Genomic DNA, 16,933 nt, shown 5'->3' on the forward strand with positions numbered 1-16,933 from the left:
CTGTTCCACTCATTGATCACCCTCCCTGTCAAAAAGTTTTTTCTAATATCTAATCTGTATCTTCTCCCTTTCAGTTTTATTCCATTGCTTCTCGTGTTTCCATGTGCAGATGAGAATAACGATGACCCCTCTACACTGTGACAGCCCTTCAGATATTTGTAGACAGCTATTAAGTCTCCTCTTATGCGTCTTTTTTGCAGCTAAACATTCTCAGTTCCTTTAACCGTTCCTCATAGGACATACTTTTCAGTCCGCTCACCATCCTGGTCTCTATTCTCTGAACTTGTTCCAGTTTTTCAATGTCTTTTTTAGAATGTGGAGCTCAGACCTGGACCCAGTATCCAGATGAGGTCTGACCATGGAGGAGTAGAGGGGGAGAATTACTTCACATGATCTGGACTATATGCTTCTCTTAATACATCCTAGAAATGTGTTTGCCTTTTTTAGCTGCTGCATCACACTGTTGACTCGTGCATTCTGTGATTTATTAGTATACCCAAGTCTTTTTCACACGTGCTGTTGCTTAGTTCTATTTCTCCCTTTCTGTAGATATAATTTCCATTTTTCTTGCCCAGATGTAGAATCTTGTATTTCTCCCTGTTAAATACCATTCTATTAGTCGCTGCCCATTGTTCAAGCTTATCTAGATCCTTCTAAATCCTTTCTCTGTCTTCTCTAGAGTTAGCTATGCCTCCTAGCTTTGCATCATCTGCAAATTTGATTAGTTTACCTTCAGTTCCCTTATCTAGATCATTTATAAAATTGTTGAACAACACTGGGGCCAGGACAGAGCCTTGTGGTCCCCACTTGAAGCACTCTTCCAATATGATGTGCAACCATTTATTACTACTCTTTGAGTACGACCACTGAGCCAGTTATGAACCCACCTAACCGTAGCCTTGTCAATTCCATACTTGCTCATTTTCTCATTAAGGAAAGTATGAGATACTTTATCAAATGCTTTGCTGACGTTGAAATATACTATATCTACAGCATTTCCCTGATCCACCCAGTAAGTGATTCCATCATAGAAGGAAATTACATTAGTCTGGCATGACTTGTTTGCTGCAAACCCATGCTGGCTCTTGTTAATTACTGTACTCTTATCAAGTACTTACATACATGCTGTTTAATAATTTGTTTACAGATCTTCTCTGGTATAGATGTAAGGCTCACTGGCCTGTCATTTCTTGGCTCCGTTTTCTTTCCTTTTTTGAAGATAGGGACACAATTTCATCTTCTCCAATCTTCTGGGACTTTTCCCTTTTTCCAAGATTTTCCAAAGATTCTGGCTAGTGGTTCTGCAATTTCCTCTACTAACTCTTTCAGTACCCTGGGATGTAATTCATCTGGTCCAGGAGATGTAAATTCATGTAAATTATCTGTGTTCCCTCACCATCTCTCTGTTTATGGATAGTGTGATTCTTTTATTCCTTCAATGGCACCATGAAGATCAGTCGATGTTACATTTGCTTTCTTAGAGAATTCAGATACAAAATAAGAATGTAAAAGTTTGGCTTCTCAGCATCATTTTTTACATCTTCACCCTGTAAAAATCCTATAGTATCTGTGACTTTTCTTTTGCTTTTGACATACGCCCCAAATCCTTTTTTTTATTGATTTTGGTCTTCCTTACAAGCCTCACTTCATTACTGGCTTTAGCTCCTCTAACTCTTGCCCTGCAATCCCTGCAGACATTATATTCTTCTTTAGATATGGCCTCCTCTTTCCATTTGATATACATTTTTTTTCCTTTTTAACAAGTGATAAGTTCTGTGTTCATCCATCCTGTTCTCTTTAAATTCTTCCAATTCTTCCTTCTTTTCGGAATTGTTACCAATTCAGCAAAACCTCCCATTCTTCTTGGACATTCCTGTCCTTTAGAACATCCAGCCATTGGACCTTTCCTACCTTCTTTCTGAGTCCATTAAAATCTGCCTTTCTGAAACCTTAAAGTCTGAGTCCTCGCTGGTCTTCCTCCTCTTCTAGTTATCCAGAATTCGAGGATAGCATGATCGCTGACACGTAAATTTCCGGCCACCTTTACTTCCTGAATCGTTTCCTCCCTGTTGGTAAGAATTACGTCTTACTCTTGTTCTCTCTAATCTTAATAATCTTTATTTTTATATAGCGCTAACATATTCCGCAGCGCTTTACACTTTGCACACATTATCATCGCTGTCCCCGATGGGGCTCACAATCTAGATTCCCTATCAGTCTTTGGAATGTGGGAGGAAACTGGAGAACCCGGAGGAAACCCACGCAAACACGGGGAGAACATACAGACTCCTGGCAGATGTTGTCCTTGGTGGGGTTTGAACCCAGGACTCCAGCGCTGCAGTGCTAACCACTGAGCCACCGTGCTGCCCTAGACCTGATTCATCTTTTTCTTTTCCGCAGAGCGAGTGATAAAAAGAAAAACTTGGCTAAACAGAAGGCCGAGGCGCAGAAGAGGCTGTACGGTCAGGGATCCATGAAGAGGCTGTCACCGGGGTCCTCCGACTGGGAGAAACAGCGCCACACGCTGGAGAGGAGGAAGGAAGAGCTGGTAAGAGGCTCGTGCCCCCGGGTGCTCATATACGGGAGGCTGGACAGTGGCGCATAGTCTCTGTGACACCTGGTGTGCTGCCATATTGTGCTCCATATTACGGGGTGACTACCCTGCACTGATTCAGGGGGAGAAAGCCGTCATAAGTGTAACATCCAAAGCACCATGCCCACATGCGGAACGGATATGTTTAGTGAGGAACAAGATTTATTTCAATCACAAAAAAGGCAATAAATTCACCGCAGTCAGGTGAAATGAGGAAGGCAGAGGTGCAAAGGTAACGTTTCGACCCTATCTTGGGTCTTTTTCAAACCTTGCTGAAAAATGAATATATAGCAATGGTGAGTATACACGGAGTGAACATGCAACCTACAAAAACAAGATACATTTAAAATAAACTAAAATTAAAAAATAAAAATGAAATCAAATCCCATGTGTGCTGTACAATTATGTAAACAAGTCAAAACAATAAAGCATATACCGAGTCCCCCGTTGGTGGGGTACAGGCAGTGGGCTGAGTATGATGCTGAAGTATCCAGTAAAACATACCAGGGAGACGGCGAGAATACGGCTACGGCAAGTCCCAGATGAGAATAAAAGGACCATACAAGTCCAGTGTCCGGGCCAAATACCAATTATAAGGTATAGGATATATGTGCGATATACATACATATATATATACATACATGTGTCATTACTACACACTGCAAACCTCTCATAGGCAAGCTATAGTAACTTCCTGCTGCTGCACATATAAAGAATGAGCTAGAAAACCATATTCGTTATGCACCATAGTCACATGCTTTAGGTGCAAAAGAAAATTTAGAAAAATAAAAAGTGTTGCCCTGTGAATACAGTGCTAACAGTTGTGTGAGGACTTTTTTGTCTTGCCCTATAAATGCTGGCATTATGCAGCCTCCGCTCCATCGCAGCGATCTACCTCCTCGCCTATCACAAGGTCCGTACTAATCTACTACATGGCTTTGCCTGTTCCCACTTATCACAGAAGCTTCTCCGGTTCCAGCAACTTTATGGTTTCTTCTCTATTCACAGCCCCTAACGGGATTCTTGTACCATTTGTGCACAATTTCTCTTCATGACCTTCCATATGAGGTTAGTGGCGGCCGCTCTGCCCACCACCGCAGTGTGCCCCCTTCATTTTCTATGTCTGCATATATTTAACATGTAAAAATCTCCTGATTGTCTTTGTATTTACGCATTCATAGAATAATCACCTTATACCTCATGACAGTATACTTCTACCATTCTGTGTATACATACATGCGTGTATATACAGTACAGACCAAAAGTTTGGACACACCTTCTCATTTAAAGATTTTTCTGTATTTTCATGACTATGAACATTGTACATTCGCACTGAAGGCATCAAAACTATGAATTAACACATGTGGAATTATATACTTAACAACAAATTGTGAAACAACTGAAATTATGTCTTATATTCTAGGTTCTTCAAAGTAGCCACCTTTTGCTTTGATGACTGCTTTGCACACTCTTGGCATTCTCTTGATGAGCTTCAAGAGGTAGTCACCGGGAATGGTCTGCCAACAATCTTGAAGGAGTTCCCAGAGATCCTTAACACTTTTTGGCCCTTTTGCCTTCACTCTGCGGTCCAGCTCTCCCCAAACCATCTCGATTGGGTTCAGGTCTGGTGACTGTGGAGGCCAGGTCATCTGGTGTAGCACCCATCACTCTCCTTCTTGGTCAAATAGCCCTTACACAGCCTGGAGGTGTGTGTTTGGGGTCATTGTCCTGATGAAAAATAAATGATGGTCCAACTAAACGCAAACCGGATGGAATAGCATGCCGCTGCAAGATGCTGTGGTAGCCATGCTGGTTCAGTATGCCTTCAATATTGAATAAATCCCCAACAGTGTCACCAGCAAAGCACCCGCACACCATCACACCTCCTCCTCCATGCTTCACGGTGGGAGCCAGGCATGTAGAGTCCATCCGTTCACCTTTTCTGCGTCGCACAAAGACACGGTGGTTGGAACCAAAGATCTGAAATTTGGACTCATCAGACCAAAGCACAGATTTCCACTGGTCTAATGTCCATTCCTTGTGTTCTTTAGCCCAAACAAGTCTCTTCTGCTTGTTGCCTGTCCTTAGCAGTGGTTTCCTAGCAGCTATTTTACCATGAAGGCCTGCTGCACAAAGTCTCCTCTTAACAGTTGTTGTAGAGATGTGTCTGCTGCTAGAACTCTGTGTGGCATTGAACTGGTCTCTAATCTGAGCTGCTGTTAACCTGCGATTTCTGAGGCTGGTGACTAGGATAAACTTATCCTCAGAAGCAGAGGTGACTCTTGGTCTTCCTTTCCTGGGGCGGTCCTCATGTGAGCCAGTTTCTTTGTAGCGCTTGATGGTTTTTGCAACTGCACTTGGGGACACTTTCAAAGTTTTCCCAATTTTTCGGACTGACTGACCTTCATTTCTTAAAGTAATGATGGCCACTCATTTTTCTTTACTTAGCTGCTTTTTTCTTGCCATAATACAAATTCTAACAGTCTATTCAGTAGGACTATCAGCTGTGTATCCACCAGACTTCTGCTCAACACAACTGATGGTCCCAACCCCATTTATAAGGCAAGAAATCCCACTTATTAAACCTGACAGGGCACACCTGTGAAGTGAAAACCATTCCTGGTGACTACTTCTTGAAGCTGATCAAGAGAATGCCAAGAGTGTGCAAAGCAGTCAGCAAAGCAAAAGGTGGCTACTTTGAAGAACCTAGAATATAAGACACAATTTCAGTTGTTTCACACTTTTTTGTTAAGTATATAATTCCACATGTGTTAATTCATAGTTTTGATGCCTTCAGTGTGAATTTACAATTTTCATAGTCATAGACACCGCAAAAACACTAGTGCATGCCCTTATCATCTCCCGCCTCGACTACTGCAACCTCCTACTCTCTTGACTCCCCTCTAGCACTCTGGCACCCCTCCAATCCATCCTACACTGCTGCCCGATTAATCCACCTGTCTCCCCGCTATTCCCCGGCCTCTCCCCTATGCCAAGCCCTTCACTGGCTTCCTATCGCCCAGAGACTCCAGTTCGAAACCTTCACAATGACCTACAAAGCCATCCACAACCTGTCTCCTCCATAGATCTGTGACCTCGTCTCCCGGTACCTACCAACACGCAACCTCCGATCCTCACAAGATCTCCTTCTCTACTCCCCTCTCATCTCTTCTTCCCACAACCACATCCAAGACATCTCCCGTGCTTCCCCCATACTCTGGAACTCTCTACCCCAACACATCAGACTCTAGCCTACCATAGAAACCTTCAAAAAGAACCTGAAGACCCACCTCTTCCGACAAGCCTACAGCCTACAGTGATCCTGAACCTACTGAACTGCTGCACAACCTGCTGTACCCTCTCCTAGTGTATCATCACCCATCTCCTGCAGACTGTGAGCCCTCGCGGGCAGGGTCCTCCCTCCTTATGTACCCGTGTGCCTTGTTTTTTGCTCATGTTTAATGTATTTGTCTATATTTGCCCCGTATTTCACATGTAAAGCGCCATGGAATAAATGGCGCTATAAAAATGTATAATAATAATAATAATTAAAAAAATCTTAAATGAGAAGGTGTCAAAACTTTTGGTCTGTACTGTATATGTTTTTTAGTAGAATGTCGCACATATATCCTATACCTTATAATTGGTATTTGGGCCGGACACTGGACTTGTATGGTCCTTTTATTCTCATCTGGGACTTGCCGTAGCCGTATTCTCGCCGTCTCCCTGGTATGTTTTACTGGATACTTCAGCATCATACTCAGCCCACTGCCTGTACCCCACCAACGGGGGACTCGGTATATGCTTCATTGTTTTGACTTGTTTACATAATTGTACAGCACACATGGGATTTGGTTTCATTTTTATTTTTTAATTTTACTTTATTTTAAATGTATCTTGTTTTTGTAGGTTGCATGTTCACTCCGTGTATACTCACCATTGCTATATATTCATTTTTCAGCAAGGTTTGAAAAAGACCCAAGATAGGGTCGAAACGTTACCTTTGCACCTCTGCCTTCCTCATTTCACCTGACTGCGGTGAATTTATTGCCCGTTTTTGTGATTGAAGTAAATCTTTTTCTTTACTAAAGATATGAGTTTTTGAGTGCGTCTGTTTATCTTTATGATGCCGTTTGTGGATTAAATGGCCGTCCAGTCTGCACCTCCATTATAGCAAGAGTGCGCGTCTTTCTCTCCCTAACATGCAGAACTGGTCAGATTAAACTCTCCATATGAAATCAGAGGCGCAGTATAACCTCATGGGCGGCTATAGGCACAGTATGGCCTCATGGGCGGCTATAGGCACAGTATGGCCTCATGGGTGGCTATAGGCACAGTATGGCCTCATGGGCGTCTATAGGCGCAGTATGGCCTCATGGGTGTCTATAGGTGCAGTATGGCCTCATGGGTATCTATAGGCGCAGTATGGCCTCATGGAGGTCTATAGGCGCAGTATAGCCTCATGGGCAACTATAGGCGCAGTATGGCCTCATAAGTGTCTATAGGCGCAGTATGGCCTCATGGATGTCTATAGGCCCAGTATGGCCTCATGGGTGGCTATAGGCGCAGTATGGCCTCATGGGTATCTATAGGCGCAGTATGGCCTCATGGGTGTGTATAGGCGCAGTATGGCCTCATGGACGTCTATAGGCCCAGTATGGCCTCATGGGTGGCTATAGGCGCAGTATGCCCTCATGGGTGTCTATAGGCCCAGTATGGCCTCATGGGTGGCTATAGGCGCAGTATGGCCTCATGGACGTCTATAGGCCCAGTATGGCCTCATGGGTGGCTATAGGCGCAGTATGGCCTCATTGGCGGCTATAGGCACAGTATGGCCTCATGGGCGTCTATAGGCGCAGTATGGCCTCATGGGTATCTATAGGCGCAGTATAGTCTCATGGTATGTCACTCTCCATAAGGAGAAACGATACCCCTTAGACCCCACTCCAGAGCCTCTCACCTAGCCAAATCAGTTCTCATGCTTCGCACTGACGAGGGCCAACAGCCCGAAACACCGTGTCTGCGAATTGAGATACTGATTTGGCTTTTATCCTAAGTCATATTGCACGACTCGTTAGAGGGTTGATTGTGACTTGTAGGATCGCTACTTCCAACAGGTGGCGCTATAGAGATAAGTCCTCTTTTTCTCAGAAGAGGCAATTTGCATATAGGCGCAGTATGGCCTCATGGGCGTCTATAGGCACAGTATGGCCTCATGGGTGGCTATAGGCACAGTATGACCTCATGGGTGGCTATAGGCACAGTATGGCCTCATGGGTGGCTATAGGCACAGTATGGCCTCATGGGCCTTGTGGAGTGTGTCAGTGACGCCTTCTGGACATCTGTCAGGTCAGCAGTCTTCCCCATGATTGTGGAGCTACTGAACCAGACTAACGGACCTTTATAAACATTTGGGAGCCTTTGCAGGTGTTTTTTGTTAATTATTCTAATTTATTGAGATAATGACTTCTGGGTTTTCATTGGCTGTAAGCCATAATAATCAACATTAACAGAAATAAACACGTGAAATAGATCACTCTGTGTAATGACTCTACAGATTATAGGAGATTCACTTTTTGTATTGAAGAACTGAAATAAATCCACTTTCTGATGATTTTGTAATTTTGTGAGAAGCTCCTGTATATCCTGATCCCCGCGCTGCCATTGTCCTCTATCCTGCGTACACCTCTTCATCCTGGGCTCTGATCTGGAATATTGGGGTCTAACTTGACTCAATTTGTGTTTCCACAGAAAGAACGACTTGCTCAGGTCCGAAAACAAATCTCTAAGGAGGAATACGAGAACAGACACATGGGGAACTACAGGTACTATGTGGTGCACGTGGCGCAAGGTGTGGAGCGCACCTATAGCCGGATATGTAAGGGTATTGATCCGACCCAGAGCGGCCATGGATTGGCGACAGCCACCATTTCATGGAACTGATCGCTCCATCAGTGGCGGCCAGAACAGATCGCAGTCTCGTTATCTTCTCTTGGTTGTTTGTTATTGTTTCATAAATCAATATTACAGGCGACTATAGGAAATTTTAATAAATCTTATCATCTGTCTCCACTTATGAGCCACGTCTCCTCCTGATAGAATTCATCTTGGTGCAAACAAACGGTCATTTTACTGAGGGATCAGATTACAGCTGCCTATTGCGGTTATGGAGAGGGAAAGAGAAGGGAGACGCTTACAGATCATATGGCAAAAACCTGCTGACAGATTCTCGTTACACCTGAGCCGATCACGTCCTTCTGCTGGGCACCGAGCAAACTACAGGGGAGACTGTCAGCAGGATAGGCGATAAGTGTGAGCTCACCGCTTGGCTATGGATGCCATGTTCTGTATGTATGGAGCAGTGATGAGACTGCGCGCCCGGCGCTCTAATCTCTTCTCTGGGATTACGGGAGACGACCATCGCCCTGTACACAGTCTATATGATGGTGGTCTACTACTCTATTCTGGTGACTGGGGGTCCCAGGGGGCAGACCTCCCCGGCCGACACTTCACCTATCCTAAAGTGTTTCTTTGGAGGGAGTAGTATAAGCGGCTGCCAGGCGCCTCTGGCGCAGATTATCTAGGGAAAAAGATGGAGTCTGTAAAAAATGTAACCTGTCATATCCAGCCAAAAATAAAAAAGTAAAAAAAGAAGAAAAAAATGCAGATTCCTGAAAATGTTACAGGAGGGGTGAGCAGTTTTTTGAAGGGTTAATACGTCCCTGGCGTGGCGGCGGCTGCGCGACGTAACACTAGATAAAACATGATTGGGATATTGAGCCGAAACGTTTTGCAATTAGCCACCTAGAAGCAGATAAGTTCTCATCTCGGCAGCTCGGGCCGGTAATAGACTGCCGGGGGCTCTGGACGTACGTCATTAGCCTGCACGCACCCCGCTCTAATGGCGCCGTGCAGCCATCTTGTACGTCCCACTCATCCTGTTTCCTGATTGAATTGAGCTTTGTGCGATGTTCCCTCCTCCACAGGATCCGCCGCAATTTCCTTTTAATTTCTCATGAATGTTCCCCAACTTTATCTGATTAAAAGTTATCCGGCGACTTACTGCGGAGCGCGGCTGCGGTGACTGGGTGCGCTATTAACACTTTATATTCAGCTGATGACATTTATCATTCCAGCTGTGGGCGCACTACAAATCCCAGCCATTGTGGAGGAGGACTTTATTTTTCTGTCTTTGGACTTTTGTGCTCTTGCTCTGTCTGCATCTCTTTCTCTCTCGTTCTTTTTTGCCATCTCGGCACGTTTGCAGGAGTTGATTTGTTCCGCATTATTGCCGATGATCCGCCTGGACACTGCGAGCGCCTCCTGATCGTCAGCCATATTATAATCCCATCCCCATTTGCCTCTCATCCACTTTATCGCACGTTCTGAAGAGAAGTCCGGTGAACAAGATCTCACCCTGCGCCATTTTGTGTGGCAGATCACCGTTATACATATCTATGTCAATGTTATTCTGATTATTTTCTCTTTTTTTCCTCGCAGTCGATGTGTAACAAGTGTTTTCTCTTTTTTCTCGCAGACGCATCTACCCCCCAGAGGATAAGCTGCTGCTAGAGAAGTACGAGGGTCTGCTGAGCACGGCCTTCCAGACGTTCCTTGCCGGCAGAGCGGCCTCCCTCCAGCGAGAGATGAATAATCCCCTGAAACGGATGAAGGTGCGGTCCGTGTGCCAGAGATGATGGCGTTGTGTGTGAGTGTATGATTCCCACTATCGGCATGTATGATTGGGCCCTCTCCATGTCTGAGCGTGTGATCTACGCCGAGCATGTGCTGCACCTCTGGCTGTTATTACCTGCTGCACCTCTGGCTGTTATTACCTGCTGCAGACAGGATGTTTAGTCAGACACCAGCTTCTAACATCTTCCCTAAGGAATGTTAACCTGTTCCTCATGGGCAATGGCCTCCAGGTCACTCATGAGTTGTCAAGAGACTGATCCAGAAAGTTACAGAAGAGATCCTTGTACAAACAAGATGGAGACAGTGGTAGTGACTGCTCCTGGAGATACAGCTGGAAGCAGGGGTCACCTCGCAACACCGGATACACTACCTGGACAAGACTGAGAAGAAGCTGTCCCCTGCTGCCACCAGAAACCTGAGGCAAGTGCACAAAAACTCTCGAGTGACTACAGACAAACTATAGTAAGATTTGGTGGTAGCGGGTACTGAGGTTTTTTTTTTTTTTTTGGACAGTAAAACACATATTAAATGATGAAGGTCTCCAACTCCAAGACTTTTCTACTGACCCAAAATCAAGGGAAAAGTCACCTCAGATATGCTCAAAACCATAGAAATAATCACACAAGTTCTGAGAGTTTGTCCTGTGTAGCCATGAGACAAACCTAAAGCGAAGCATTGTGGTGGCTCAGGAATGTCTATATGTTGCACTGCTACTATGCAGGGAGGTGTAAGCTCCACTAGATGGCAATAGAGTGGCGGGAGGACAGCACAATGCCAGAGCAGACCTGCAGCGCAGTAGCGAGGCTATCACTAGGTGGCAGCAGGATGCTCAAACAAGCCGGGTCGCTATTAGTAGTGCAGTACCAAAGGAATAAACAAACACAGAGTCAGAGACAAGCCAAAAAGGTCAATACCGGTCAGGAGCGGTAATACCAAAGACAAGAGACAAAAGCAGGTCAGGGTCCAAGCTGAGTCAAGTACCTGGGACTCCACACACGAAGGGGAAACATAGTGTCGGGATGGGAAGAGGAGAGTAAACAGACGCGGGCACAGTCAGCAAAGGCAGTAGGACAAATCAAGGTCTAAACAGAGTCAGCTACTCATGCAGTAGGCAGAAATTATAACTGACACCGCCTGCAGGATGCAGTAGAGAGAAATAGCCGACCAGACACCAGAGAAAAGTTAACCCCTGACATGACCAGACCGGGAAGGGGAGAACAGGGCTCAAAACCCGACCTGGATCATGACACTATAATGAAGCATGGCAAGGTCTTGGTGATGTCTATAGTGAAGTACAGCGGGGGCTCAGTGATGTCTACAGTGAGACACGCTGGAGTGTAGGTGATGTCCACAGTGAAGCTTGGTACAGTCTTGGTGATGACTACAGTGGAGCACGCCAGAGTTTCGGTGATGTTTACATTGAAGCATGGTGGAGGCTTGGTGATGTCTACAGTGAAGCATGGAGGCTTGATGATGTCTACAGTGAAGCATGGAGGCTTGATGATGTCTACAGTGAAGCATGGAGGCTCGGTGATGTGTACAGTGAAGCATAGAGGCTTGATGATGTCTACAGTGAAGCATGGAGGCTTAATGATGTCTACAGTGAAGCATTGAGGCTCGGTGATGTCTTCAGTGCAGCATGGAGGCTCGGTGATGTCTACAGTGAAGCATGGAGGCTTGATGATGTCTACAATGAAGCATGGAGGCTTAATGATGTCTACAGTGAAGCATGGAGGCTTGGTGATGTCTTCAGTGCAGCATGGAGGCTCGGTGATGTCTACAGTGAAGCATGGAGGCTTGGTGATGTCTACAGTGAAGCATGGTGGCTTGGTGATGTCTACAGTGAAGCATGGAGGCTTGGTGAGGCTTAGTGATGTCTACAGTGAAGCATGGAGGCTTGGTGAGGCTTAGTGATGTCTACATTGAAGCATGGAGGCTCGGTGATGTCTACAGTGAAGCATTGGGAGCTCTGTGAAGTCTATAGTGAAGCATGGAGGCTCTGTGGTGTCTACAGTGAAGCATGGACACTTGGTGATGTCTACAGTGAAGCATGGAGGCTAAACAGAGTCAGCTACTCATGCAGTAGGCAGAAATTATAACTGACACCGCCTGCAGGACGCAGTAGAGAGAAATAGCCGACCAGACACCAGAACGTGGTGAGAAAAGTTAACCCCTGACATGACCAGACCGGGAAGGGGAGAACGGGGCTCAAAACCTGACCTGGATCATGACACTATAATGAAGCACGGCAAGGTCTTGGTGATGTCTATAGTGAAGTACAGCGGGGCTCAGTGATGTCTACAGTGACGCACGCTGGAGTGTAGGTGATGTCTACAGTGAAGCTTGGTACAGTCTTAGTGATGACTACAGTGGAGCACGCCGGAGTTTCGGTGATGTTTACATTGAAGCACGGTGGAGGATTGGTGATGTCTACAGTGAAGCATGGAGGCCTGATGATGTCTACAGTGAAGCATGGAGGCTTGGTGAGGCTTAGTGATATCTACAGTGAAGCATGGAGGCTCGGTGATGTCTACAGTGAAGCATGGAGGCTCGGTGATGTCTACAGTAAAGCAATGGGAGCTCTGTGAAGTCTATAGTGAAGCATGGACGCTTGGTGATGTCTACAGTGAAGCATGGAGGCTCGGTGATGTCTACAGTAAAGCAATGGGAGCTCTGTGAAGTCTATAGTGAAGCATGGAGGCTCTGTGGTGTCTACAGTGAAGCATGGACGCTTGGTGATGTCTACAGTGAAGCATTGGGGGCTCTGTGAAGTCTATAGTGAAGCATGGAGGCTCTGTGGTGTCTACAGTGAAGCATGGAGGCTCGGTGATGTCTACAGTGAAGCATGGAGGCCTGATGATGTCTACAGTGAAGCATGGAGGCTTGGTGAGGCTTAGTGATATCTACAGTGAAGCATGGAGGCTCGGTGATGTCTACAGTGAAGCATGGAGGCTCGGTGATGTCTACAGTAAAGCAATGGGAGCTCTGTGAAGTCTATAGTGAAGCATGGACACTTGGTGATGTCTACAGTGAAGCATTGGAGGCTCTGTGAAGTCTATAGTGAAGCATGGCGGGGGCTCAGTGATGCTTTGTGGCTAGACATTTACATCATGTGGATGACAAGATGGATGCAGTCAAGTGTCATGAAATCCTAGGGGGATATTTCACCTTTTGTGAAGAGCTGCCATTTGGGCATAATTTGTCCTTCCAACAGGACATTACTCCCATGCACCTCACGGTCCACCAAGGATTGATGTCAAAACGAGTCTTTGAAGATTTTGAGGTGGCCATTACAGTCGCTGACTTGAAACTACTAGAAAATCTTTGGTGGGTTGTGAAGAAGGCAGCTGCAGCAAACCCAAGAATGCTAGTGACCTTGAGGCAATGGCCCATGAGGAAATGCTGCCAGAAGCCGGTGTCTGGTGATGCATCATGTCTGCAGCAGGTGGTAACAGCCAGAGGGGCTCTATTAAGTGCTAAAGACGCTGGCCACGAAGGGGTGAATAGTTCTGAGTCGCAGGAGTCGCTATAGATGACGTTTTGCAGTAAATTTGGAGAAACCTTTTCTTATATTATTTGTGTTCAGATATCTACATTGTTGTTGTTTTGTTGGTTTATAGATAACGGCAGAAAGTTTGTAAATTTTACTAATTCCTGAACTTACATTGGGGGGTGTGGGGATGATTTTGGTTGCAGCGGTACTTATCATGGGGGCAGGTTTTCTGACCTCAGCAGAGGTTTTGTGTCTTAGACCCTGATTTATTCCTAAATAAGCTGATCCTGAGAAGTGAAGCCGAGCAGAAAATTCTGTCAATAGATTTTAACTTTCCAGCCTGACTGATTTCACGCCAATTTCACGTCCGATGAAGAGCCGCCTCTACCTCCTCTCCGCGAGGCCGGGGGCCGTGGTCTGGGGACAGGTTGCAGCACATCAGTTTTCCAATTTTCTTTCAAGTCAATTTAACCTAGAAATTTGTCACAGTTTCTAAAAATCCATCGTGGACCAGAAGTCGCGGCTCCGGGACGGTTTATCAAGAACTTGTTTTAGGACGTGGGTGGATGTAAAGCTCCTCTGCAGTAAATTGGACGTTTTCTCCGTGTCCTTATTGCAGTAGTGACAGAGGAGCCGGCTGTGCACCCACCGACAGATACGGACATGTCTGGCACGTGGGCCGTCATGTGGCCTCCCTCACTGCAGTGTATTGTCCTCCGTGATGGTGGGTAACGACCTCCAAAGTAGGAAGAGCAGCTCTGGAGCACAAAATGCTCTCACTAGTGAAGTACCGACAATGGTCCAGAATGGTCATCGCTTCTGGTGCTGGTCCAGGCTACCAGAACAACCAGCTCTGGATCCACAAAATTTGTCAGATTTTTCAACCCACCCATGCCCCAGTAATGTTGTTCCTTAGGCTGGACAACCCACTTTAGCTTTACTATTCCATTTGTGGAATGAAAAAAATTGAATTTCCAGGAAGTGCCGTCGCGGTCAGTATTCTGTCCTCTCCCCGGGTGAGTTTGCACGGTGACCTCATAGACTTCTATGGGCTCTATAGGTTTCAAAAGGACCCCAAAAAGTCTGTGCAGATCTGCGCATGTGCAAATAGCGGCTGAGCGCTGTCAGGGGGAATATCGATCACATTGGGAAAAGGAAGAAAGTATGTGATAGTCCTCCATGGAGACAGGAGGCTGGACACGCTGTCTGACAACCCTGAGGAGAGCAGCATTGAGGCCATTAGTGGTTGTCACACTGGGAAACAGAAGAGACACCTGAATGAAATGTTAATGACTTGAGGAGGACGCTGGCGCGGGACTTCAGTCCTTTAATCATAGGAGACTCTTGCCTTCTTATTTACTCAGAGGATTATTCATTACGGCTGATCAGATGCCGCCGCTTTGATGAGGAGTCCACACAGAATTCGAGATCACTCGCTGCGATGGGAAAACACGATTTGCCTTATAAAATTTATTGTTTTGTGTCACTTTATGAAAGAAAATGGCAGTAATGTGTCTAACGATGCAGAGAGGTGAAGGTGCCTGGGAGTGATCCTCTACCGAGGCCGTCAGTGTCTTATCTGTGGGGGTCAGCCTCTGGGGTGCCGGCGGGGGGCTCATCCATCCTTTATTGGGCTTACTGGTGGGGGTCCCTGCTGAATATTAGAACAGAGCGACTGCAATGCAGAGATAAATATAAGAGGCGCTGATGGGGCCAGACGGGATCTCTGACCAAACCTATCCAGCTGTCACGTACCGGGAATATGTGGGTGCCCCGAACCCCGTTGTATTAGGTGAGCCGCCTCCGCATTCATGTGACCACCGCCCCATGCACTGCACCCCTGGTACCCATTTACCAAGTACATGGGGTCCTAGGGGAGGAGACCCACCAGTTTACACGTAAATGGTATACACAATTCGTGGCTATTAGTGGTCGTACTCTATAAGAAAAGCTGACCATCGGTGGTCTTCGTTCTGGACAGTGATGGGGTCCCAGTAGTTGCACTGACGTGGTGACATAATCCATATTCTGACTGTGTTACGCCCTTTTGATAACTTTCACAATGTTCTTTTCCTCCTTGTTCCTCTGCTGGAGCCCCCGTGACTTAGGACGATGAGAGGGACACGTGACCGCATATTTGAGGATTGGCGATTTGTGCCGTACAGTTCTGTGAAATTGTCTCCTTTTCGTTTTTGCAGGAAGAAGACATCTTGGATCTCCTTGAGCAGTGTGAGCTGGATGATGAGAAACTGTCTGGGAAATCCTCGCGGCAGCGAGAACCTCGGGTGGGTGACTCCGTATATTTCCTTCTTAGTTGTACAGCGACTATAATGGCACATGACCCCGAAGGCTAAAAAAGCCGCAGGTTCCTCTAGGGCGGCACGGTCTGGCCCACAGGGCACTGGGTTGGGAAGTGGTCGGGATGTTTGGACTTGATTCCTCCGCTCAGTCCCAGGCGTCGGGTTTTACAGGATCCCTGATTGGGCAAAACGTGAACTGTTCAATGGCAGATTACAGGGTTCGTCTGGCGCCACTCGCTTCTGTGTCGGGAGGTGTCGGGTCACGTGTGCCCTCCGCGGGTCTCATTAGTATGAATGAAGATCTTTAGGACAGATCCAGACACCTGCGACCGGTACGTGTGGAGGTGAAGCCGTCAGCGCTGCTCACCTCATACGACAGCCATCGTCCCGGAGAAACCCTGAAAGTGCGCGTCCAAATATAAAGAAACCGCCTGCAATGGTGCAAAATATCCCCTGCTGCGCCCGTGCTGCCGCTCCTGACACTGGGCTCTGGCGGGTTCCCATCATGGAGGTCACCGCTGTGGCAGTGATTGGTTGCAGCGATTGAATGTCATTGATGAATCCCATCAAATGGAGACTGTCAGGAAACCAGAGAATCATCGGCACTGGAGCAGCGGTGATGAGACCAGCCGTCAGTCTTCCCCCAATCTTGTGGGCATTGTCCTTTTTTATGGTCTTAATATGTGCATGTACCCAGTCCCGGTGCTACAACCTACAGAAGGGCCCCTGCCCAGGGTGACGATGCACCCGTTTGTTTTTTGTCTGGGCAATGATTTTTAATCCCAGTATTATCCTATTATTTGGGCACAGATGTTCCTATAAGGGGGTGTCCATAGAGGGTGCTGTACGTGG

General features: G+C 46.5%; 1 protein-coding gene across 18 annotated transcripts in view; it reads left to right on the forward strand.

Moving 5' to 3' along the window:
- Positions 1-16,933, forward strand: part of TTLL7 (tubulin tyrosine ligase like 7) — a 203,459-nt gene that overhangs the window by 83,134 nt on the left and 103,392 nt on the right. For all 18 annotated transcript variants that reach the window (XM_077277940.1, XM_077277942.1, XM_077277937.1 and 15 more), the window contains 4 exons: positions 2,401-2,548; positions 8,345-8,418; positions 10,131-10,266; positions 15,980-16,066. In XM_077277940.1, the coding sequence (XP_077134055.1) occupies positions 2,401-2,548; positions 8,345-8,418; positions 10,131-10,266; positions 15,980-16,066 (445 nt within the window). The remainder of the gene's footprint in view (positions 1-2,400; positions 2,549-8,344; positions 8,419-10,130; positions 10,267-15,979; positions 16,067-16,933) is intronic.

This window comes from Ranitomeya variabilis, chromosome 8 (genome assembly GCF_051348905.1).
Source record: "Ranitomeya variabilis isolate aRanVar5 chromosome 8, aRanVar5.hap1, whole genome shotgun sequence".
In the NCBI taxonomy this organism is placed as follows: domain Eukaryota; kingdom Metazoa; phylum Chordata; class Amphibia; order Anura; family Dendrobatidae; genus Ranitomeya; species Ranitomeya variabilis.